The 27,108-nt window shown below is 41.7% G+C and overlaps 1 protein-coding gene across 1 annotated transcript in view; it reads left to right on the top strand.

Moving 5' to 3' along the window:
• The first annotated feature begins 9,063 nt into the window (after positions 1–9,063).
• Positions 9,064–27,108, top strand: part of KCNK10 (potassium two pore domain channel subfamily K member 10) — a 98,179-nt gene continuing 80,134 nt past the window's right edge. Inside the window, exon 1 of the mRNA XM_042440380.1 lies at positions 9,064–9,527. Coding sequence (XP_042296314.1) covers positions 9,476–9,527 — 52 coding nt within the window. The 5' untranslated portion in view covers positions 9,064–9,475. The remainder of the gene's footprint in view (positions 9,528–27,108) is intronic.

The following is a 27,108-nucleotide window of genomic DNA, read 5'->3' as shown; positions in this document are numbered from 1 at the left end:
TTTTTTGACCCTGGAACCATGAATACACATGGCATATATCTTATCAGGATTCAGACTCAATTTATTGGCCCTCATCCTGCTCAGTACAGTATCCATGAACTGGTCCAGCACCTGTACAGCCCCAGCTGCCTCCAGTGACAAGGAAAAATAAACAATAATGTAATTCTACTTTAAAATGATGGTTACATAGAATCTTCTTTGCTAGTGATTGAACCAGTTCCATCAGCAGATGTCCTTCATTTGACTCTGTCCTTTAATTTAATCATTACAACTGAATCTTTCAGAGAAGCAATTTAAATAACAATTTAAACAAATTTGATCTGAATCAGATCAAAACACTGTGGTATAGACTACCTCAGAGGGTGGTGGACTTTCATTCTTTGGAGGTCTTAAAACAGAGGATGGATGAACATCTTTCATGGGTGCTTATTTGTGTATTCCTGAATGGCAGGATACTAGACTAGATTGCTGTTGTGGTCCTTTCCAGCTCTACGATGCTAAAACTGCTGTGGGTTAGCTGAAGTGGCAACACACAGCTACTGATCATGACTCAAACCAGAAACATTGTGATGTGAATATGACACAAACACCTCACATCCCTTAGGACATGTGACTTCTGCAAGAGGATTATAGCCCAGGGGCAGAATAACTACTGTGTATGCTAAAGGTTCCATGGTCAATCCCTGGCATCTTTAGATAAGATTCTTGTATGAAACCCATAAAACTGCTAACAGACAGCTACACAGTACTGAGTTAAACAGGCCAGTTTTCCGGCTAGGTACAGGCCTAGTATCTCTTATTTGGAATGCCATAACCTGAAATATTCCATAATCCAAAATTTTCCATGTGTGGCTGAAATAGTGACAGCTTTGCTTGCTGATGATTCAACGTACACAAACTTTGTTTCATGCACACAATTATTAAATATATTGTGTATAAAATTACCATCAGGCTATATGTCTAAGGTGTATAAGAAACATATAGGAATTTCATGTTTAGACTTGGATCCCATCTCCAAGATATCTCGCTATGTATATGCAAGCATTCCAAAAATGAAATGAAGTCTGGTCTGCTGGTAATGCAGCCATGCTGTGAAGAAAGGAGAGCACATTATTTTATTATTTTTTAAAGAAATATCAATGTACAGTAATACGTTGCATGAGCACTGGAGAAATCAAAGATGATTTCAGAAGAAATCTTTTGAGGCTTCATTGACACATGGAGGCAGTCTGGCTTTGGAGTGCAACTCTCTGAATTTAGGTTCGGGGGAAAATAAGCCTTAATAATCCAAGCTTTATTGATTACAATCAAAGTCATCATAATGTGACTGCAAAGAACAGTCTAATCTCATTCTGTTTTTCATTCAGGTTTGCTGAACTTGTGTCACTGAGAATCCCAAAGACTCTTCAGACTTCAATGGGATTTTCTTCTGTTCAGACAAAATCAGTCTTTGTCTGGGCCCCATAGTAACAACAATAATATTAAATGCAAGTCTTATGGAACAAGCTCATTATCATTCTTTCCATGTCTGCACCCAGCAACTCTTTTTCACTCTGTAACCAACACCAACTGAGCTCTGCAGGGGCTTCAAGATTAGGGGAAAAGGAAAGATGCAAGCTGATAAACTTTATGCCAAATTATTTTATGTTTCTTTTCACAGCTTAACTGACATTTTCAGAGAGTCTCTTCTCAGCAGAAATCAGTACAGTATAATGCCAATTTAAATGGTGCTGCTGGTAGTATTATTTTCCCCCGTTCCTCTTGTTAGGTTAGTACTGTAATGTACAAAGTCTGGGGTAATTCCAAAACTCCTTGATAAGATTTATTGAAAGATTTTCTCCAGCCTTGCTTATGAAAGACTGTGGAGAAAATATAGTTGCTTTCTGATATAAAAGAGCACTTCAGTGGTTAGCAAATAGGCTCAAATCCCAAAATATCTCAAAATGCTCATTGACATAATGTCTAGGTGAACTGAGCTTTTCTCCCCTAGCTTGTAAAACATTTTGGAACACTTTTAAGGTTTTTTAAATTTATTTTACAATCACAAATAGGCAGCCAGAGTAATCCCTTTGGCAGGAAGTGTTCTGTTCTGGAAATGGGTGTAGTTCTAGGCTTCCCAAAGGCCTTTGTTGGCACCGAACAATGACATATATTACTGCTGTGAGACAAGCTTGTTGTTTTTTGTACCTTCAAATCATTTCCAACTTATGATGACCCTAAGGCGACAATATCACAGGGTTTTCTTGGCCAGATTTGTTCAGAGAGTGTTTTTCGTTGCCTTCCTCTGAGACTGCAAAAGGGTGACTTGCCCAATGGGTTTCCATGGGCGAGCAGGGATTTGAACCCTGTTCTCCAGAGTCGTCATCCCACACAAATCACTGCATGATGCTGACTCTCAAGATAAGCTTTACTGGTAATAAATGAAGACGCAGGTGATATACAGCAGAGATGCATTGGTGAGGCTGACATAAGATGCATCTTCCATCAGCGTCACATAAGGGTTATATAATACAGAAGCAAACAAAGAAAATCAAAGTGTAAAAGCACAACCCATCTCTCCCCCTTCCCTTATCTGTATTAGAACAGTGCGAGCAGGTTAGTAACAGGGAAATTCATTCTAACAGTCTATTCTTGGCCATGTTACCTTTTACTAGTCCCAAACTGCCAAGGTAATGTAAAAGGTATCGATGGGCCGGTACAAACGGGTGGGAAGCACCATCCTGACACTGATTCTAGGGTTTGGGAACACGCAGCATCTGCATGCTCCTGAACCTTAGTCTGTAAGGATGGTGCCATCATGGCGGCCTCCCATCCACATGGGTGCTGCCATGATGACGCAAACGTGGCAGCATCCAGACATCGCTGTGCCACACTTACATCATGGATGTATGACAGTGCACCAATGGCGCACTCATGGCATCTGGACCACGCTGTGAAAAGAACTTGCTTTAAGCAGGTTCTTTTTACTGCGGAGGGACGCTGCACAGTTTGGCTGCTGTGGCGTCCCTCAGCAGCAAAAACGGGTGGCTTCAGCCCACACTTTTGGGGCAGTCTGTCGAGCCCCAAAGTCACTAACAAATTAATCCTTTCTATACTGAAAACATAGCCAGGGGTAGCCATGTTGGCTATATAGCACAGTACAATATCGCCCAAAATCCATTCACTCTTGTTAGTGAATGGAGCTAATTAATAAAAATGAATAATAAACATGTTTCAAGCTTTGGTATCACTGTTATGGATTTTGGATGATAGTACCTTTCTATATTGGGTGACCTTGGGCAAGTCACAAACTTTCAGCTCCAGGGGAAAGCAATCGCAAACCCTGTCTGAAGAAATGTTGCCAAGAAAGGACAGGTTCACCTTAGGATCACCATAAATTGGAAATGACTTGAAGCACACAACACACACACGTTACTGGACAGCTGTTAACATTTAGCCATGATGCTAACCAGGACTCTAAAACCCATCTGCCTGGTGGCAGAGCTCAACTACAGAGATATTATATTTCTGTCCAGCATTCAGCTGCATGTATTATCACATCCGCTCACCGCTCTGACCACATCTCTCCTTTGTTGGCATCCCTTCACTGGCTCCCCCTCCCTTTCTGTATTCAGTACAAGCTCCTGCTGTCCACGTTTAAAGCCCTCCATGGGCTGCCCCCCCATATTTATCAGACCTTCTTTCTCCTCACCTTCCCACTAGGGCCCTCCGTTCTGGTAGTCAGAGTCGGCTGTCCCAGCCCAGGATTTCCTCTGCCCCATCTAGGATTCGTCCCTTTTCACTTGCTGCCCCTCACTCCTGAAACCTTTTTCCCTCGTGAGCAAGGGTCATTACTTCTTTAACCAGCTTCAAAACGGAGTTGAAGACCATTCTGTTCAGAGAAGCGTTCCCAGACATTGTGTGATTGTCACTTGCTATCTGATGTTCTTTTTGTTGCCTGTTTTATTGAACTATTTCCTGTATTGCTATGTGTTTTATTTGTATTATCCTATCATTTCTTAGATTGTACTCCATAGGCAGGTTTACTCTTTTATATTTGTTGTTTTTATGTACAGCGCTGTGCAAATCTACAGCGCTATATAAATAATAATAATAATAATAATAATAATAATAATTTAATGTCATCCTACTTAGATACCTAGCATTCCCCACCAACTGCAGTTATCAGACTACTCTTAAGGGCAGTTCCACAGTGCTTTGAAATATTGCAGTCTTGAGGTGAACAGGACCTGGACCACTATAGCCAAGCTGTTGCTGTACAAGTGTAGCTGTTACTTGTATATCAGCCACAGGTGGTCAAAGTACTCTGAGCCACTGGTTCATCACTGCCAAAGCTGGAATGAAGAAACACCTCCAGGATGTGTGCAACTCTATCCAGAACAGGCAGTCTATTTCCTGGACATAGAATCCGCTCAGCCACAAGACCTAATAATAATAATCCAAAATTAAGGAGTAGTGAGTGAGGAGATATAAAAAAGAAAATCATGATTTGCACCCTACAGAAGTTCTGGACTGAACAGTAACATGCTAAACAGTGATTTGTGGTCATGATGTTCTATTTAAATGATCATTTCCCCAAACACATGGTGTAATCCGGGCATTGAAAGAGAGCTGCTGAGAATAAAACATGCTTGCAAAATAATAATAATAATAATAATAATAATAATAATAATAAATTTTTATTTATATACCACCCTGTGGCGAACCAATCTGGGCGGTTTACAACATTAAAATAACATACAGCATAAAAACAATATATTTCCCTCCCCCCTTAAAAAGTTATTAAACAATATGTCTAATTTAAAACCACAATAACTAGTTAAAATAACAATAAATTAAACAAAATAATACCAACCAACAAACCACTGCAACTTCAGTTCTAAAGAAAAGGAAAGGGGGCTTTGGAGACATTACTGAGGAGGGGGGAGATCCTGCGATCCTGGGGCCGGGATATTTCAGTCTGGGAAGGCCTGCCTGAAGAGATCCGTCTTGACAGCCTTTTTGAAGCTAATTAATTTGGGCCAGTTATAATGGGCCAGTTATAATGACTACCTGACTTACTTCAGCATGTATGGAATTGAGGTTTTCTCTTCTTAGTGAATGGAGCTAATTAATTTGATGTGGCAAAGTAGCTGTGAAGGCAGGACTGAATGGGCAGGGTAAGTGGCAAAACAAAGAAGTAGCTGCTAGCATATAAATCAACACTAACTCACTTCTCTGATTGTTGGTTGTTATGTGGCTAAGACTGCATTATCCATGCACAGCAGGCTTGGGAGAGCTAGCTTGCAGAAGCACAAAAGCAGAAACAAACAAGCAAAGAACTTCATGGGAAGAAGGGCAGTTAGAGTTGAGCATGCAGAATTATTGTGGAATATGGACTTTTTGGGAGAACCAGTGTGGTGTAGCAGTTTGAGTGTTGAACTATGAGGCCATGGTTTGTATCCCTGCTCAGGCATGGAACCCCACTGGGTGACCTTAGACAAGTCATACTCTCTTAGCCTCAGAGGATGGCAGTGGCAGAAGAAACTCACGATGGCCTGTTACAGACTGCCAAAATAAAGCTGCTTCAGGTCTCTTTGGAGGTATGCTATTTAAACGATGCATGGGTCCTAAGAGTCCGGAGGTCGCGCCAAAGCCACACTCCATTCCTAAGCACCGGAGTGCAGCTTTTGGTGCAGCTTCCGGATTCTTAGGATGCATGCATCATTTAAACAGCATACCTCCAAAGAGACCCGAAGCAGCTTTATTTTGGCAGTCTGTAACAGGCCTAAGAAAACCCTATGATAAGCCCTAAGGTTGCCATAAGTCTGAAACTACTCCAAGGCACAAGAATGAACTGACCTTCTGGCCACATCATGAGAAAGGATGATAATCCTTAGAAAGATAAAAGAAGTAGGAAGAGAGGAAGATCACACACCAGATGGATAGACTCAATCAAAGAGGGTATGGTCCCGAATCTGCAGGATCTGAGCAGGGTTGCTGAGGATAGATGCCTCATATACAGGAGCATCAGAGTTCAAAGATATAGCAGTGTTAGTCTGTAGAATCAGTATGTAGAGAGATCTTGTAGAACCTTTGCGACTAACTGAAAGAAGAAGTTGGCAGCATGAGCTATGGTAGACTAAAGTCTACTTCATCAGATGCATTGGTCAACTTTGGGTCAGTTAACAGCAACAACTGACTGACTACTCATGGAGAAAGGGAGATCAGAAAAGAGCATCCTGAAAGAGGACAAGGTTTGAATTAGCCAGTCAACCACACAAGAGTATTACATCCTACAACATTTTGTTGTAGATCTGGCTTGTATACTTGGAATACTCTCAAGGATTTCAACTTGTAGTTCTTGATTCAAGGATGGAAAACTGATCTGTGACGGGAGGGTGGGGGAAAACAGTGAGAGCAACACCCAAATCACTCACAGGGCTAAACGGCTGCACTGGTCTCAAAGGATCTGCAAATGGTCTCATTTTATTTCCCTGTCTGGGCAAATGTATTCAAGCATACAAGACTGCTGTGACTCTGCCGCCTCCAGAACCAGCTGATCCTCCCTTGGGGGGTCTTGTGGTGCCAACCTGTCTTTGACCAGAAGTCAACCCCTGTGTGGGAGGAAGGAGGCAAAATTAGCAAACAACAGCTGTAGCAAATGCAAATTGAGGGAGGGGTTTGGGAGCAGCAAGGAAACAAGTGTTGGGAGGCTGCGAGGAAAGCTTTGAGCTAGGAAAATATATGACAGAAGGATGAGTAATTTTTTAAAAAGACTAATTTTTAGGAAACAGGTAGCTGTGTACTTCCCAAGGCAGTGCTTCATTTTCTTGTGCTACATGCTGGTGCCAAAACCCCCAAAGGCATAGACTTTCTAGTCCTAATGCCTGGTGCTTTTCCTCAGTTCTCCCATTCACACGTACAGGCACACTATCTACAATGGAAATGTGGTTAAGCAGGTTAGCCATTGCTCATCAGTGGTGAAACTTGCCCTAGTTATGTTCAGTTTTGAGCACATCAAACTTTTTCCAGTACCCTCAATGTACATGCCTTGTTTTGGATTTCACAAAACAATCATAGAATAAGTTTGCCAGTTGACCCTTATCATAAGGGATGGCCCCTATCTGAAGGCCAGAAAACTGCCCTTTTATGGGCCAGCAGGTATCCTTTATTATAAAGGATATCCCCTATTTGAGGACTGAAAAACATTTGTTTTTTATATAGACTGAACAAGATGTCACAAGCCTCTCCCCCCAATATTTGGGTGTGTGTGACTTCATTATGACAGAAATGTGTACATCATATAATTTATGACGTGGTATTGTCATGTGTGTTCAAGTCATTTTCAATTTATGGTGATCCTAAGGATTTTCACTGGATTTTCTTGAAAAGATTTGTTCAGAGGGGGTTTGCCTTTGCCTTCTGCTGAGGCTGAGAGAATGTGACTTCTCCAAGGTCAACCAATGAGTTTCCATGGCCCAGCAGGAATTTGAACTTGATCTCCACAATCATAGACCAGTGCTCAAACCACTACACCACACTGGCACTACAATATGTTATTTCACAGAAAAATAGATGGCTATAAAATTGATTCCCTACTTAGCCACAGAAACCCACTGGGTAAGTCACACCCTCTCAGCCCCAGAAAACCCTGTGATAGGTTCATCTTAGGATCTCGATAGGTTGGAAACAACTTGAAGGTCCACAATAACAAATGAAATTGATCCTTTCATTTAGCATTTAGGTAGAACACACAAACTTCTTAATGGCTATTTCTTAACTGTCAGTCCTGAGTGTCACAAGTTTCAACTGTCCCTTATTACTGTGTTGAAAACCTGGCAACGGAGCAGGATATGAGGGGAATAACCTCATACAGAAAATTGGAGAATACTACTGCAGTGTTTGCAAAAATCTATTTACTCTGACATACATTCCATTAAAAAAATAATGGTGGGATTTAACTTCCCAATAAGGAGGAGGCTGCATAAGCTTTGGAGAAAGAATCCTACTATGGGAAGACCTGTCTGGCCAGCATACTTCCCCTTCTCCCTTTTGTTCTCCTTTCATTTCAGACTGAATCCAGAGTCAAAGCAAAGAGGAAATTGAAACAGTGAAAGAGTTCCCATACCTTGGATCAAACACATCAGAATGGGGACCGCAGTCAAGAAATCAGCAGAACATGATGAACATGATGATGATATGATATCATCATGATCTTCATCATCATCATGTTCATCATCATGTCCATCAGGATGATGATGATGATGAACATGATGATGAAATGACATCATCATCATCATCATCATCATCATCATCATCATCATCATCATCATCATCATCATCCTGCCGCAGCCCCTCCATCTTCCTTCCTGGTGCCACTGGGGCTGGTATTACCCATCCAAGCGTGTCTCCGCTGCACAACTCACACTGCAATGCCATCTCCTCCTCCTCCTCCTCCTCGAGGCGAGGAAGGCAGCCTGTAAGCATTAAGCAGCCACCCTCCTCCCCAGGGCAGCCTGAGCTCGACCCTCCTCCTGAGTCCCTCTCTTCCATCTCCACTCACCCACCCATTCCTCTTCTTTGCCTTGTAGCCTCCGCCCGCTTTGTGCCCAGCCCAGGTGCCCCCAGCGAAGTTTGAGATCAGCTGCTCTAAAACCCAGCTGGATCTCTTTTTTTGGGCTCGAGAGAGAGGCAGCCTGTCTGCCTCTGCCCCTCCTCTGCTGCATTCAGATGGGATGCTGACTCCCACCTCCCCAGCCAGCCATGCGGCTGCAGCCCTCCTCCGCCAGCGAATGGTGATGGTGGTGGTGGTGATGATGCCTTTGCCTGTCGATCATCCTCTGTCTCTGTCTCTCCGCTTGCAAGCCCTGCGCAGATCCTTCTGGTGAAGGCAGGGCGATTGACGATGGGCTGCTTGCTCCCTGCCTTCTCCAGAGGCATGAGCCAGGCATCGGGAAGGAGGCTCTGGCTGGCAAAGACCAGGCTGGGCTGAGGGGCTGGTTGGCTTCCCTGATTTGCCTCCTCCCTTCAGCGCCCACCTGTGTGTCTGTGCCAGCTCAGTGCCTGGGCAATGCTGCAGTGGGCAACCCAGCCAGAGCGTCTGCAACAAGGATCAGGAAGAGCTAGCCAGACCTAAAAGCCCAGCAAGCGCCTTGGAGGAGACTCTCCCCCCCCACACACACCTTTGTCCAGCTGGCTATTGTTTTTCTTCTTCTGTCTTGCTCCCTTTGGCATTTTCCACCCTTCCTTTCCTTGTTTTCATGTGGAGCTTACCTTTGCTTGGCAACCACTAAATCTCCCCCCCACACACACACACACATCTTGCCACACTCCTCCCTCTGCACTCACTCCAAGGGCGCAGTCTCTCTCTCTCTCCCCATATTTGAAATTAATTTGTTTGTTTGGCTGCAGCACTGAGGCAGGACCACAGACCCACACACACACAAAAAGGAAAACCATTTACTCTCTTCTCCCTCCTTGTGCCAAGGAAGCGATGAAATTTCCAATTGAGACTCCAAGGAAACAAGTGAACTGGGATCCAAAAGGTTGGTGCTGCTTTTTCACTTTTAAAAAATGAAATGAAATGAAATGAAATGAAATCCTCATCCTTGCCCATCCTCATCGTTGGGATGGTCTTACCTCCTAGATGAGGAGGAGAAAGGAGAGACTGCTCAGCTGAGATTTGGGTTTGGAGAGGAGGCTTTGTTGTGACTGTGGCCCTCTGTCCCTTCTCTCCTTTGCTGACACCCTCCTATTTTGGAAGGTGGTCAGTTACTACAGTCTTGGGGAAAGGAGGAGGGAGAGAAACTTATCCTACTGGGGAAAAAATGTGAGGCACAAATTGTGACATAATTCTCCTTTTGCAGTTTGTTTCCTTTTGACACTATTTAAGTGATGCCAACTTCTCTTGGGATAAGAGCTCTGTGTCTGTTTGTGTGGGCAAGGGGCTAGGGGCTTCTCTGATTTTGTTGTGCGATTCCTTTGTGGTGAGCATTGTGTCAGGTAAACTGGGCACGGGGATACAGATAGTGAACATCTCTTCTGCTGGCCTCAATGTTAAATGTCTGCCTTGGCAGCGAGATGGGATGAAATGGGACTGCAGTCAGCTCCTCCTGGAGTGTCAGTCAGAAGGTAAATATCAAAGCTTCAAGAGACCTCCAGCTATTTGTCTTCGACCCCTGTGAACAACCAAGTAGCGCCTCTGTCTTGGTGGGAGGCTGGGTTAACTTTGTGGTTAAGTAATGCCTGTGTTGGAAGAATACTCGGGGGGTGGGTGGATGTATAAGAAAGAGCTTGATGTTCATGTCACTGCTGTGTTCTGCACTGGTATTCCATAAAACAGTCTTGAGTTGTTAAAAGGCACGCACTTGCAGGGGCATGGATGCACCACATATGCAAATGTTTCCTTCTAGCAGTTCTGCAGAGTTAGTGCGTAAGGGTACAGAAGCTTAATAGTAATTCTCCCGGTTTTATATTCTCCTTGGGAAAGAGGCAGAGAGAAGCTTGGTGGAGGTGTGAAGATCATTTTATGCTTCAGCAGTTTGAAAACATATGCCCACAGGCTTGAATAGCAAGCGTAAATAGTTTTAGCATTTCTAGAAAAGATGAGAGATGTCAGGTTTGTACTTCTTCTGAAAGACTGGCTTCCTTCTTTCTCATTCCAGTCACTCTTTGTTTACCTCAACCATTCCCTAGAATGTGCAAGTACTCTTGGTATCACTTTATATTTCATAGCAGGAAAGTTAAGTTATGAAAATATCCCAGATGTCTGAATTTCACAGATGAAATGGGCCAAGGACTTGCTTCGACCCTTTCTTAAAGAAGTCTTTCTACTCACAGAACCTGATGAGTTGGATACATTGATTCTGAAATTGTTATTGCATCATGCCTGGGAGAATGAGCACCATGTAATTCATTGATTTTTGGCTGGGTTTATTTTCTTGCAAAAAAACCCCACACAACCGAGGTATATAATGGACTCAGTTCCTAAACAAAATACTTGTAATTACAGTGATGGCACAGAACGGTGTCCTTATATATGTGGTTGAAGCCAGCTTTTAATTAATCAGCTTTGAAGGGCATGGTTCTTTATTTCCAACAGGTGGTTGGTTCCAGTTCACCAACTGCATTGAGAAGTTCAAGACTCCAAGAGCTTGACAATCAGCCGCTAGAGATGATGTGATACTTTTCTCTAGGGCAGTAGGTCATTGTTCTGACATCCCGTATTAGTCATAAAGTGCAGCCAAAGAAAAAGAGAAAGACGTGCTAGTGACTTCAAGCCCTTTTGCAAATACTAGCAGAAGAACAGTTTGAAGTGACCTTTTGATATCAGAACAGTGTCCTGGGAGTTACTTTTCCGTATATTTTTTGTACAAGTCTTCCAATTTGTGAGAGGGGTTCTGGTCATCTGATTGTCACCCTAATTCCAACATTGGTGTCAAATGTCTGGTGCAGCATATTTACAGGGGCTGTTCTGTTTGACCAGGAATCATGCAAGGCCATTAGCTGGCCTTGGATTATGCCTTTTATCTTCTCTAGTGTGGATTCCTAGGAGAGCAAAGACTTTTAGAAGATGAATGAGACAATTCAGACCAAAACTGCCAATAGTCACCTGTCACCCACCACCTCCGAGAAATCACTGGGGAACTCCCCAGTTGAACACTAGATCTAGTAGATTTTGGAGCCATGTAACTACTTGTGTAATGGTGAATTAGCAATCTGAAGGATCTATTTCCTTTTCATTAAAAAAGAAAAAAACACATTATTCATAGAGGTCCTAGTTTGCATTGGAATAGGGGGCAAAATTTTGGGTATGAACCACATTTGTGCACACTGAAGGCAATGTTTGGATCAAGAACTCACATGACAGGATTTCCATTTATAAGATGCTCTTGCTGGAGCATCTTCTGCTTCACTCTAGAAAGCTGTTTCAAAGTGTTGTGTGATCTTTCAGAGCAATGTGGGATGTGGATGTGGGGTTGGGGTGGGGAATCAGAAGAGAAAATCCATGAACACTCCTCTCTTCCTGCAGTGAGAGTTTTTGCTTGATGTTTTTTCCATTCATGGAAGGTATAGACTGAGCCCAGCACATAGATATAAAAGACCCTAATTATACATTAAATGCAACATTCCCTTGGTTTGTTTAGAATTATTAATTTGGCCATAGATTCTACTCAGTATATTTGATTGTTAAGTACTAGCAATATTATACAGTAAAATGTAAATGTAATTTCACTTGATACCATAACTTTGCACAATTACTAATGTGCCCTCAGAATCTCAAGCTGCACATATCATTTAAATGTGAAAGGCTGGATTGCATCCTGCAATAAAAACTCTGGGACTCTGCCACTGATTCCAGATGAGTTTTGGTAAGTTGTTTGTTTGTTTATGGGCATTTAGGTGTCCACAGGTATAAAATGTGGGATAATAATCATTATCTGATGTTAAATGTTAACGGTGTTAAATGTAATTACCGTCTGGTAAGTGATTAAGTCTCCAAACTGATGGAGCTATGCAAGCTAGAGTGCATTTATAATCTAATGGTAAAACAGTTGCATAGGCTGAGTGACTTGGAATATTGCTGGTTTTCGGGGCTACTTCATTACTTTTATGAATGCATGTACTATATTGTGAAACAACTATTAGATCAGTGATGGTGAACCTATGGCACGCGTGCCAGAGGTGGCACTCAGAGCCCTCTCTGTGGGCACACATGCTGTCATCCTAGCACAGAGTTTGCCAGAGTTTGTTACTAGAAAGCCAGTGGGACATGGCACTTTGCAATAAATAAGTGGGGTCTGGGTTGCAGTTTGAGCACCGGGTCTGTAAAAGGTTCACCATCACTGTATTAGATGAATGCCGTTGTGGTTTGCACTTGGCTGGATGTATGATGACCCTGGTGCTAACATGACTTTAGTATTAACAAGATTATTTGCTTGAGCTTTAAGACCATCATGAGTTATTATAAAGTATTTTACACTTCTATAGGAAGGAAGTTTCCGAGCGGTGGAAGATTGGTCAAAAAGCTGAAGATGATTGACCAGGTTGTGACTGAATTTTCTCCACTTGATTCTTTATTACAGTATTTTGTAAATTTTTATTTCGCTTTTACAATGAGTTAGTGGCACCATAAATGACTCTCTTTCTTCTCACTTTCTCCTTACAGCAGCCCTCTGAACTAAGTCAATCTGAATGTAAGAATGGGTGGCCCAAGGTTACCCAATGGATTCTGTGGCTCCTTTTGGACCAGAATTTGGCTCTCCCAACTGTCTTTATGTGTTCTCTTATGTGAACAATATAATGTACATTTTTGGTGCTCATAGGATTTAGCCATTTCTAGAGCTTCCTGTATTGCCTTCACTTGGGTTTTCCTTTGTGTAACATGTGAAATCACCCTCAGAGCAACAATGAATGGATGAGAATTGCAATTGTTGGCAGTTTTTAAGAATAGAATAAGGGAATGGCCATATATCCTGTAAAAGGGCAAGGTAACGGGATGGGGTGAGTAGGGTGGGGAAATCTAGGAAAGTTGACAAGTCTGGTTTAGTCTGCTTTGTTCAGACCACATCTGTAATATTGTGTCCAGTTCTGGGTACCACAGTTTAAAAAGGATGTTGACAAGGTGGAGGGTATCCAAAGGATGGTGACCAAAATGGTGAAAGGTCTGGAAACCATACCTTATGAGGAGTGACTTAGGGAGCTGGGGAAGTTTGACCTGGATAAGAGAAGGTTAAGAGGTGAAATGATAGCCCTGTTTAAATATTTGAAGGGATAGAATAGAATGACCACTGAGAATGGAGCAAGCTTGTTTTCTGCTGTTCCAGAGAACAGGATCCAGAACAATGGATAGAAGCTACAGGAAAAGAGATTCTGCCTCAAAATTAGGAAGACCTTCCTGAGTGTAAGAGCTGTTTGACAATAGGATATGCTGCCTGTGGAGTCTCCTTCTTTGGAGCTTTTGAAACAGAGGCTGGATGGGGGTGCTTTGATTGTGTTGGACTGGATGGCCCTTGGAGTCTCTTCCAAATCTGTGATTCTACAAAAGATGCTGAACCATCGCAATACGTCTTTGTAGGACTCATTTCACAGGGCTTGATGTTTGGAACTTCTCTAGAGTGTTATGGCTATATAGCCTGAGAGTGTAAGATAGGCCTAGTTGCCACGGTAACACAAGTGCTTTGGGCCTGTCTTTGTTGGGGAGGATGTGAGCGAGCTCCTCAGCCTTAAAGAGAACTTTGTGAGAGCTCCCTCCCTCTGTATTCTCTCACCAACAGAACGTGCTCCATTATGGTATATTGCTTCCGGGAGGATATGTGGCAGGCTGGGGTTATAGATTTAAATATGCACCCTTAACTGGAGCCTGTTTTCTCCTCACAGAAAACCAACACTTCTGAAAGACTGCATAGGGAGAGATCAGGGTTTTGTTTCTTAAATCTGTTTAGTAAGGCCAATGTACCCTACAGGAACATGTGTGTGCACACAGATATACATACACACAGAGATACAAATGCCATTCTCTCTCTCTGGGTAAATCTACACCATAGAAACAATGCAGTCTGACACCATTTTAAGTGCTGTAGTTCCATCCTAAGGAATGGTGAGATCTGTAGTTTTGCAAGGTCTTTAGCCTTCCTTTTCAAAGAGTGTTGCTGTTGCAGTGTGCCTTCAAGTTGTTTCTGACTTATGCCAACCCTAAGGCAACCCCATCATAGTGTTTTCTTGACGTGTTTCTTCAGAGGGAGTTTGCCACTGCTGTCTTCTGAGGTTGAGAGAGTGTGACTTGCCCAAGGTCACTCAGTGGGTTTATATGGTTCAGCCAGGATTCAGACCTTGATCTCTAGAATCATAGTCCAGCGCTCAAGCCACTACACCATGCTGGCTGTCCTAAAGAGTGCTAATGCCTCACAAAACTATAAATCCTGGGATTCTGTAGGAAGGAGCCATGGCAGTCAAAGCATTGTCAAACTGCATTATTTTTACAGTGTAGATGAACCCCCACACCATTTATACTACAGTTGCCAGGTTGAAAACTGGACAGGTGGACTCCTGGACATTTAATAACTGTATATACAGTAAAAGGTAATTTCAGCAAGAGTTGCTTCTTATGCAGCCAAGTAACACGCAAGAACTTCTGAAATTTCCGCTTCTACACAACCATTAAAAGTACAGGATCCTTCAGTTTTCACTATGGCAACGCTACTTCACACATTCAAACTTCTTTCTTTCTTTCTTTCTTTTTTTCTTTCTCTTTCGTTTCTTTGTTTCTCTTTCTTTCTTTCTCTTTCTTTCTCACATCATTTGTGTGTCTGTATACTGCCTTGGATCCTGTATAAGGAGAAAATAAAATAAAAATAATAAATTTTTAAAAAAAGATGTGTGATAAGCCATGTTTATTATGATATCAAAACACAGCCAATGTGATGAGGTTTGAGGAAAGATTGGATATATAATCCATTGAGGAAAGGTGACTAAGGCTGGGACAACGGTTTTGCCCCTTGAATATTAAGAAACATGTAAACCTTGGTGAAGACAAAAAATGAGATGTTGACTTCACCTGAGCCTGATGATGAAAATAGAGATAGAAAAGTCATAGGTGATATTCAGGCTAGGTGCCAGGGAAAGTCTCTTGAGAGCTGATAGTAGTTAAACTGTATTCATCTTGGGCTGCTATTAAAGTAATAAATATCAAACTTTATATGGCTGCTGTATGTGGATGAGAGTGATCCACTTATTGATTTATACTTAATCCCTGGATCCATACAGTGTCTGCGCTATAGAAGGATTCGTGGTCATGGTGAGAAATTGTATGCAGTTGGACAAGCCCCGATTTATTGGGAATTAGAAAATATTTCTGTGCACACTGTCTCCCCCTTTATACAAACTCCTCTGCCACACAATAGCCACCCTCATATCACTTGTACAGTATAATATTGTTGTTCATTTGTTGTCATGGTTGCTATGACTAAATTTTGACCAAGCCCAAACAGATTTACCTCTTTGTGAGCAATAGAAAGCCATCTGGTAGACCCTCAGCATTATCGCCACCAACTCAGTTTGTCTTCATTGGCCCACAGTAAGACACTTGTATGGGCAGGCTGCCCCAGATTGTTCCAATCCAGACACAAAAATAAATCAGAAGGATGACAAATGAATCATATCATTAAATTTATCAACAGTGTAAATCGGACAGATGGTTATCAAATAATTTATAATAGATCAGATGATCTTTGGTCAGCAACTACCATTGTCCCTCCATATCAGGGATTCTGCATCCACTAATTCAACCATCCACTACTTGAATATATATATATATATATATATATATATATATATATATATATATATATATTACAAAAAGCAAACCTTGATTTTGCCATTTTATGTAAAGAATACCATTTTACTACACCATTGTAAATAACGGGACTCAAGCATCCATGGATTTTGGTATCCACAGTGGGGTCTGGAACCAAAACCAACTGCTATGATGGCAAATACCAAGGGCCCACTATAGTTTATGAGAAACCAAAGTGAAGAACCAGTGGAGTAGCGATCCTGCTTAGGTTTCAAAATCAGATGATTTCACTTGTGTTCCTGGTGGCATGGTAGAAGGGTGCAAGCTAGGCCCAGTTACATTTCCTTATTTCAGACTAAACTATGAGCATTGTAACAGATAACTTTGAACATTTCCACCCATACAATCCTCTTTTTATTATTTATTTAAGTGAATTTATTATGGTCAGTATACTTCCCCTTGACTGTTGTCCTCTTGCCTCTAGTTTGGCAACTGAAATAATGATTATGTGTTACTTGCTGAAATGTATAAATATCTGGTATACTCAGGTGTCAAAGTAGGCATACATCAGCTGGTGGCTATGGCACAACCAGGTGCACAGTTGTCCTGCCATCCAACTGAGAGATTGGCATGCACAATTGAGCAAAAATGCTTGCAAACCTTTATCTCTAAAAGGAGATTTTTAATTACTCAGCCATGAGTTTTAATTAGACCAGTTTGACAGTCCAAGTTAGTATTTTACATGTTACACACTGCTGGGATTTGCACGGAGTCAAGCAGCTTTATGTAAAACTTGATCTGTTGCTTGCTGTCCCCCTTTTGGGGAGGAGCAACAGAGAAATTGTTCATTGTTCAGTTCTTTCAAAATCTATTTGAATACAAAATGGTTGTGAACAGGCTCCCTGAGGTTGTCTGCCTGATAGTCACTGGGAAGCAAGGAGAGGTACCTAAGGAATTGGTTAGGAAGAATCTGAACAGGAAGGCATTTTTCTAATGGCAAAGCAACCGCTAGCATTTCTGAATCATCACCATCCCATAGGACTTGACTACTGTTCTATGCAACAGGTATAAAACACTGAGATTTCCCAGAGCTACAAAGTTTATATCCCAAAAGAATTTAGTCAGCTTGTTTTTTCTTCTTAGGAGGATAAATAAGCCTCTATGAGGGTTTTTTAGTGCAGAAATCTTGTGAACAAGGTTTTAAAAATGGGCACATTATGTATTTCTGTGTACTCCTTGGAGATCTTGTGTTCCCCCATGTATAGGATATAAAGGAGATTTACTATATAAAATGTGTTGTATTTCACATATGAAAGAAGCATAGAGGTTAGTCCTTGCATTTAATTTCTGCTACAAAAAAGATGGAAGGATGATTAGGGCAACTAAATCAAACATTTCTCACTATCTCTAGCACCTTGTGTGCTTCTTTCTGCTCTTTGTTTCCTCTTCAGGGAGTTGGTGAGGAACCATTGGCATTATTAAGACTTCTAGAAGAAGATAATGACAAATGGAATGGGCATCAGGCTAGAAGAGGAAACAAAGAGGATTATAAAAATGATCTTGACTTTGACCAGGTATGGGAGAAGCACAGGCACCAGGGAAAAGGCTGCATAAAACCAGCTGAAAGTTAGAGCTAATCTGCTCATTCTCCAAAGCACATAAAGGCCACCACGTGTAAGGAATTTGCTTTGGGAAGAAAGGATAGGACTTGACTGTGGGAGCTGTGAAGACAGCTCTTTGAAAAAGGCTGTGTGGTAGGTCTGTGTTTCGATAAAACGTAGGACTCAGCTACGCAGGGTGGGGAGTTCATAGCAAGTGATACTTGGAGGCACCAAGGACAGTGAGTCAATGAATCTGATCACACTATGGTGATCTTTAGCTCATTAGAGCAGGGTTCTTTTTCTTCTGTATATTTAGAACAGTATCTTCCGGGTGTATGACACCTGTGGATGGAGGACCTTTGCCAACTATAGAATGGTAGCTTTGGGGCATGGTACTCTTTAATTGGGTGTATTCATATCTATTCATACTGATTGATCATCCTTAAGTACTTTCATATTGTGAGAGGCTATTTGAAAGCTAAGTAGAGCTCTATTGGAGAGCCTTGTCTTTTGTGCATGACTCATGATCCCAAGAGCAAGCTACCATTTGCCTGGTTCAATTTTCCTGCAAGCTTCTGTTGCTGCCCTGGGTACCTGCATATTTCAGCAGGAACTGTCAGGGCTTCAGGCAAAATAAAAGCTACTTAAAGGTGGCATCATGTAATGCTACAAATATGGCATGACATTGGAGCAGAATGTCTTATGGAGAGAAGTTGCCAACATCACAGACTGTAGTAAAGTTATTTTAAAAAAGAAAGAAAAAGCTGTAGCATTCATATGCTTGATGTTTGGCTCAGCACAAAGTTGGAGGTATTCTTGTTTGGAGTTCTTTGGGAAAGCTTTCACCATCATCACATCTCATGGTAAATGTGGGACTGGTTGCATTTATTTGTCCCTACATGGTATGTGGCACAGTGGATTGAGCATTTGACAATGACTCCACAAGGGCCGTCCAGTCCAACCTCCTGCCATTCAGTCCTGACAGATGGCCATCTAGCCTCTGTTTAAAAACCTCCAAAGAAGGAGACTTCAAGGAAGTATATTCCATTGTTGAACAGCTCTTACTGTCAGGAAGTTCTTCCTAATGTTTTGGCAGAATCTCTTTCCCTGTAGTTTGGATCCATTGTTCCGTTACCTTGTCCCTGGAGCAGCAGAAAACAAGTTTGCTCCATCCTCAATATGACATCCCTTCAAATATGGTAAATAGTTTATAAAATACTTTGGGGTGCTCTGATTACAACCTATTTGAGGGATCGCCTGCTTCCATATAATCCACCCTGCACACTCAGGTCCTCTGGGAGGAATCTATTGCAGCCTTTAAAAACTGCTACCTCCCAGAGGGCCTTCTCTGCAATTGCTCCCAAATTATGGAACGGCCTGCTGGACGAGATCCATCAGATTGCCAGTTTAGACAGCTTTAAAAAAGCTATCAAGAGGGATCTCTTCCAGCAGGCCTTTCCTGAATAAAAGTGTCCAGCCACAGAATGAATCATATATTAGGCCACCGCTCTGTCCTCATTATATTGTTACTGTATCATTAATAGATATTTTAATCTCTAATTCTAATTGTATCATGTTTAATCCGATTTTAAGGGGGGGCGATTTGGGACATAATGTTGAATGTGGATTTTAATGTGTTGTGAGCCACTTTGATTGTCTTGTTACAGAAAAGCAGGATAAAAATAAAAGTTTTATTTATTTATTTATTTATTTAAGTGGTATCTCCCCAAACCATAATAGAGCTGTTGTAGAAATGTACTGCTCCTTCATATCCAAACTATTGTGAGACTGCTGTACATAGTGAACTGTATAGGTGTAGCTGTACACTTGGCAGATCTGCAAGGTTTATTGTACTGTGGCAAAAGTTATGTTTTTATATGGCATTCACTGATATGGAAAACATGGAGGAATTTTTGGGCAAACAAGAGTGTATGGAACATTGCCTACTTTGCTTTAATTCAAGATGCTGTGAAGTGGTTGCTACAAGGATGCAAACTGCTTGTGTGAACTGGCAAAAACTTAGTTGGGAATACCAATGTAGAAAAAGAACAAAAGGCATAGGTATAGGTAAAAGGGGGAAAAACCACAATGCCATACAGTTTATAATAAAATAAAAATATTGGCTCAGTTGTCCTTGTTCCACGCATTCAGTGTGTTTGCAAGCTGAACTGTCTGCTCCAGGGAAAAGGTAGAAAGGATAAGAAATCTTGAGAAACGTTGTTTTTGTTCTTTCTTAGCTGAGCAAAGTTTAAGCTGCCTGGTGGGCATTCTGTTTGTTTGCAACTTGGTATCTTCCAAGTGAAATATTGCAATGAAATTTGAAACTTACACCTGGGATAGAGTTCTGTCTACCATGTTTTAACACCAACTGCACATGTTACTAATGTTATGTCCTCTCTCCCTTGACCACAATGATACCCAAATAAAATGTACTTTTGTGTATTTCTGACATAATTTGTAGTTTTAAGATTCAGACATCCTGTAACCTGTTTTAGAAGCTGGGTTGGATTGGGTTGTGTAGGAATGATGCAAAATATATTGCAATGGGTTATGAGACATGCTGCTGCTTGAAAATTGTGCCTTACCAAATATATGTTGAATGGGCACATGAAAATGATTTGAAGAAATTTTAATAATTCATGCATAGAAGTACTGATACAACACCAGTGTATTTCTAGGTACCAATTGATATAGACTCTTGTTTATTTGTAAAACAAGCATTTCCCCCCCCTGACCATATTTTTGTCACTGCCAGAATGCATAAATCTGAAGGAGCACCTCTCCTTATATACATCTGCTCAAGCATTGAGATCTATTGTAGAGGCCCTCTGTTTACCATCAGTGGGAGTAATAGATTACACGGATAAGTGGAAGAAGTTTCTTATCCCATTGTTCTGATCCTGGAATACCTTTCCCTTGGAGGCTCATGTTAGCTTCATTTGGTGTTAAGTATAAACTTAGCACTTTCTCAGAGCGGAGTGAGGATCATCGTCCAACTAGGTTATGAATTTATGTTACAATATACTGGGTTTTAAATAGTTTTAAATAATTTAATTAAAAATTACTTGTTTTTCATAGCTTTGTTGTCTATGCCCAACTTTAAAGTTTTGTTTAACTGAAGGATAGGATATACAGTGGGCCCTCCGTATTCGCTTGGGGTTAGAGGAGCAGGATCCCCATGAAAGTGGAAAATCTGCAAGCAAAAACCCCAAAACAACAACAACAACAACTCTTTGTTTTAAATCTGGGACAACACCTTTCTAGGAATCTCTAGGTCCTCCAGTACAATTCGATAGTCAACACCAGGTGGACGTTGACCATAGCATTGCACTGGAGCATCTACAGAAACCTAGAAAAGTGTTTTCTCTAGGAATCTGTAGGTTCTCCATCATGACTCTATGGTCAACCTCCAGCAGAATTGAGTTGGAGGACCTAGAGATTCCTAGAGAGAACATATAAATCAAATCCATGAATAATCAAATCTGCAAAAATCAAAAGGTGCAAATGTGGAGGAATGACTGTAAATATTTTAATAAATAAATGTGCCCAATCTATATCATTTATTGCATCCTCAAACATTACAAAATTTGATTAAAATGCAGAGTATGCTATATAAATGTATGCACTACTTCAATGGAGGAAAAAGTACCTAACTGTATCAACTGTAGAGGTTCTCAGAGTCACCAATTATAAATGCTGGCAACTAAGCGGATATTTTAGCCGGCACAAAAGACAGTATTCAGTTGGCATGGCTTCACTAAAACACTAATGGGCCATTTGGTGTTTTTGCTTATTTTAAACCAATGTCAGATGTTGCAAAAGCAAGTTCATTGCTTCAGAGAGCTCAGATAATAATTATTCATACAGATATGAATTTGCAACTTAAAAAGATTTATTAAAAGGAGCTTGCTTCAATTGCTACCCCTAAATAACCCTGCAGATTTTTATAGCAGCCCATTTTGGGCCAAAAGATTGAAACACTTTGGCTTTTAAAATGTAAGTGGGTTTTAAATAATAACATTAATAAATATTAATGATGAAAGGAGTTAGACATTCATGGAGGATACAGCTAAAAATAGTGTTGCACTATTGGATGTCTCTTAGTATGACAGAACTTTCTTCTCCTCCCCAAAGTAGACCTTTATACCACTCAGAAACTTGAAGTGGTTTCCAGTCTTTCAAAGTAGGTTTTAAGGGTGTATGGGAGGCTATATGTTTTCCTTGAAAGAAGCAATTCCATTGAATAAGTGACATCTTTGGTTGTCCTTACTTGTGATGCCTATGTAGCACCTCCAAGATGAAAAGTAATATATGTTTGAATCTCAATTGCTTGGGAACAATGGGAGCACAAAGACATAAGATATCTGTTGGGCCCCTGCAAGAAATCCAATGCTAGAAGATATACTGTAGGTCCAAAAAATACTGCAGTAATAATCCAATTTGAGACCTCTTTAACTTGCTCAGTGCTAGGGAATTCTGGGAACTGTAGTTTTGTCAGGCATTTAGCCTTCTCTGTTGGAGAGCTCTGGAGGAACAATAAACTATAATTCCCAGGATTCTCTAGCAATGAGCCAGGGTCTCATACTGGATTATTTCTGCAGTGTGTTTTGAACCATAGACTCTTGGTGTGATCCAGTAAGCCAGTGAGCAGGAGTAAAACAGTGAGCGGGAGTGACAAAGTGTAAAGACAAACAATTGAAAACCCAGGCATTGTCTTCAGAATATGCAGATGCTCAAGAAACCATGCACAAACTGCACGTTATATTAAATCCATTGTTTGACACATCCACAGCAACTGCTGTGTGTGTGTGTGTGTGTGTGTGTGTGTGAGAGAGAGAGAGAGAGAGAGAGGGCATCCAGATTTAGGTTGAACTATTCAAGAAGCATGGTTTAACCTTCACATACCTGCTTCCGTCACACCCACACTTATAAACTCTTATACGCATCTGGAATTTGGTGGGGAGCACATTTTATAACCACAGAGCATGGGGATAGTTTGGTTAGGACAGTTGCAGCTTGGCTTTAGTCCTGATTTTAATCTACAGTGATAATGTGGGTTGGGGGCACTGCACCTTAAAGCAACATTTAAAGCAACGTATTCAATCTAAAATAAATTTAATGCACCTTGTAGTTTGGTACAGTGGGGGTTCAGTATCCATGGGGGATCTGTTCCAGACTCCTCCCCCATGGATACCAAAATCTGCAGATGCTCAAGCCCATGTTGTCCCCAATGGCGGCACATGCATGCGGCTGCGCTGCCATTAGAGACAATGGAACTTCAAGTGAAGCCCCTCTGTCCCTAAGGCTGATGCAGCCATGTGCATGCACTGCCACTGGGGACAATGAAGACTGACCAAAATGGCGGCACAGCCACTTACACATGTCACCATTGGAGACAATGTGGAGTTGCCATCTGTGGATGCTTATATCCATGGATGGCAATTCTGTGGATACCGAGGCCCCACTGTATTTCGTCACTTACAGAAGGAAAGGTGCACATGTCTGCAAAGGTAGCATTTCCTGAAAGTTGAAAGTAGGGAATGGGGAAAAATGGAGAATTTTTTTTGTCTTATCTTGCATTTTTGAGCAAAGTACTATAATTTTCATTTCCTTTATTAATATATGGAAAGGAACACATTTGCCTTTCTGATTCCATATTTCCTCATTTTCTTATTAGTTCTTAGCTTTAAAAATTGTTTACTAAAATTCCTTCCTTCCTTCCTTCCTTCGTTCCTTCCTCTTCCTTTCTTCCGTTACTGACTTCTGTGGTGACTTTGTCTTCAAGCATCATTAAAGAATTAAAAATACAATGTATTTTAATGATCTGAGGGATAATAATAATAATAATAATAAATATTTATTTATATCCTGCCTCTTCCGCTTTGAGGATCGAGGTGGGTAACAGCAAACCTAATACAATATACAACAATAAAAACAACAAGCCCCACAAGACTCCAACCCAACCCTCCCTCCCAACTATAAAATTAACAGTAAAAGATGGTTAAAAAGTACATAACAATACATCAAAATTAAAAAACAGAAAAAAACAGACCACAAATAATAAAAATAATAAAAGGAGGGGGATTCACTTGGTTCTGGACATTATCAATTGGGGAAGGCCTGCCGGAAGAGAAAGGTTTTTGTCACCTTTTTAAAAGCCTCGGGTGAGGATAATTGGCGAATCTCTTCCGGCAGGTCATTCCAAATTTTTGGAGCGGTGGCAGAAAAGGACCTCCAGGAGGTCACTGTCAGTCTGGACTTTCTACATTGTAAAAGGTTTTTCCTGGAGGATCGGAGTGCACAGGAAGGATTATATGGGAGGAGGCGTTCTTTCAAGTAGCCTGGACCCAGGCCATGTAGGGCTTTATAGGTAATAACCAACACCTTGTACTGTGCCCGGAAGCTAATAGGCAACCAATGTAGTGATTTTAAAATAGGTGTAATATGGTCGAACTTGGATTTTCTGGCGACCAGTCTGGCTGCCATGTTTTGTATCAATTGGAGCTTCCGGACGTGGCACAAAGGTTGCCCCATGTAGATAGAGCGCATTGCAGAAATCAAGATGAGAGGTTACTAGTGCATGTACGATCGTTTCTAGGTTGCGCTGCTCCAGGTAGGGGCGCAACTGGCGTATCAGCCAAAGCTGATAACAGGCACTTCTGGCTGTTGCATCAATCTGAGAAGACAGTTGAAGCGATGAATCCAGGAGCACCCTCAAGCTGCAGACGCAGTCTTTCAGGGGAAGTGTAACCCCATCTAGAACTGGTGAACCTATCTCCATACCCGGATTGGGGTTACCTATCACGAGTACCTCCGTTTTATTTGGATTCAGCTTAAGCCTATTTTCCTTCATCCGATCCATTACCGACTTCAGGCAGTCATTCGGGGGGAGATGCCCTCCTTGGTCACTGAAACAATCCGAGACATAGAGAAATAAATGTGGGTGTCATCAGCGTACTGATAACACCCCGCCCCATGTCTCTGGATGATGTCACCCAGCGGTTTCATGTAAATGTTAAACAGCATGGACGACAGAATGGCGCCCTGAGCAGCTGTCCCCCAGAATCACCATCTGGAATCTGCCCGAGAGGTAGGAACGTAGCCACTGCAAGGCAGAGCCAGCGATTCCCAACTCTCTCAGGCATTCCAGAAGGATACCATGGTCTATGGTATCGAAGGCCGCTGAGATGTCCAAGAGCACCAACAGGGCCACACTTTTCCTGTCAATGCACAGATGGAGATCATCGACCAAGGCGACCAGGGCAGTCTCCACTCCATATCCCGATCTTAAGCCAGTTTGAAATGGACCGAGATAATCGGTGTCATCCAAGACTGCTTACAGCTGGTTTGCAACCGCCCTCTTGATCACCTTACCCAAAAAGGGAAGAAGAGATACTGGCTGATAATTGTTTTTGTCCAGGGGATCAAGGGAAGGTTTCTTTAGAATGGGTTTCAGCACTGCTAATTTCAGACTTGATGGAAAACAACCTTCCCTGAGGGAGGCATTGATTATGGATTGTAGCAACTTCAAAGTTGCCTCACCTCCCTGGATGGCCAGCCAAGATGGACAGGGATCGAGAGGGCAGGTGGTCTTTTTTACCTTACCAAGCAATTTGTCTACGTCATCAGTACTCATAGACTGAAATTGATCCAAGATAACCTCATTAACGGAGTCACTAGACACTTCTCTTGTTGACTCTGTACTAATGCTGGCGTCTAAGTCGGCCCTTATCTGAAAGATATTTATTTAGGATGTATTGCCTATATTAGAGAAAATAATGTGAAAAATAAGTGTATAGAGGGAAACGGTATATAATATATACATATGTTAGGGGAAATTACATATAAAATAAAATAAATATAAAATAAAAGTCATTTTCCCCTTCTTCCACTTTGTTTGAAATATACAGACTGATCTGGAAGTTGAATGCAGAACAGAAATGCTTGCAAAAGCTAACATGAAGTGGAAATAGTGCTCTCCATTGAACATGTTTTCCCACCCCATCTGACCAGCATTTCAGACTTTCACAGTGTGCTCTCCAGGGTGCTGTACTCTTTCTCCAGATAAGCAGAACTTGCCACCTCAGTAGAGTCACAATATGTGGAAAGGGTTGAAAGGGAGCAACTTGTGTTTGTGACTTTCATTTTAGTGTGGAAACATTTGGCAGCAATTTCTGCAGTGCTGTACAGTCAGCTTTGGGGTTATGAAACAACTTTCATTACTGAGGAACCTTTTGATGTATGTATGTATGCATGTGTGTGTGCATATGTGCCTTCAAGTCACCTGCTGACTTATGGCGAGCCTGTGAATTTTAGGGTTTTCCTAGGTAAGGAATACCTAGAACTGGTTTTGCTAGTTCCTTTCTCTGAAATGTAGCCTACAGCACCAGGTGTTTGTTGGCAGTCTCCCATCCAAGTACCAGCAGACAGGATCTGGTCCTTTTAGGGCAGTAATTTCCAAAGTGGGTGGTATGCCTCCCTGGGGGAAGTGGAAGGATCCAGGGGAGCAGTGAGGTAGAAAGGGGGCAGTAGTGGGGAGGTGAGGGGAAAAGGGGGCAGCAGGGGGCCTTCAGTCAAAGTATTGGTGTGAAGGAAAGACAAGGAAAACTAGTGGTCTTTAGGATAACATTAAACTTCTTTTCAGGATCCCCAGAAAACCACCACACAGCCTTGCTGATAATTTTGTGTGGTGTTGTCTCCCGCTCTTTGCCTGCCCATGTGACTTCACTCCCTTACTGGTGTCTTTCACTAGTAGTGGCAGTTGGGGAAACTTGTGCAAGACTTGGACACAGGGCATCACTTCTGTGACTCAGAGCAGCACCATTTTGAGACAGAGTGGAGCAAAGAGTTAGAGCACATGGTGGCAGTGGAGAAGTGGCAGCAAAAAGGAGCTTTCAGATTTGGGACCCTGCTTAAACTCTGTGAACTTTGCTGGGTCTTGGTTAGCAACCTCTAGTGTCAGGACAGTGTACCTCTGTATAACAGTTGCTTGGGAAAACAAGATGGAGGACTCAGTTACACTCATGTCTTGTTGGCTGGTTTCCCATAGCATTAGATTAGCTATGGTAGTGGTTCCCAAACTTTGGTCTTTCAGGTGTTTTGGACTTCAGTTCCCAGAAGCCCTAGCCAGCTTGGTCAACAGTCAGGAATTCTGGGACCTGAAGTCCAAAACATCTGGAGAACCAAAATTTGAGAACCACTGGTATAGTATGAACAAAATGTTAGACTAGA

This window comes from Sceloporus undulatus, chromosome 1, assembly GCF_019175285.1.
Source record: "Sceloporus undulatus isolate JIND9_A2432 ecotype Alabama chromosome 1, SceUnd_v1.1, whole genome shotgun sequence".
Classification (NCBI taxonomy): domain Eukaryota; kingdom Metazoa; phylum Chordata; class Lepidosauria; order Squamata; family Phrynosomatidae; genus Sceloporus; species Sceloporus undulatus.
Note: the sequence above shows the minus strand (reverse complement) of the source record. Positions and strands in the feature narration are given on the sequence as shown.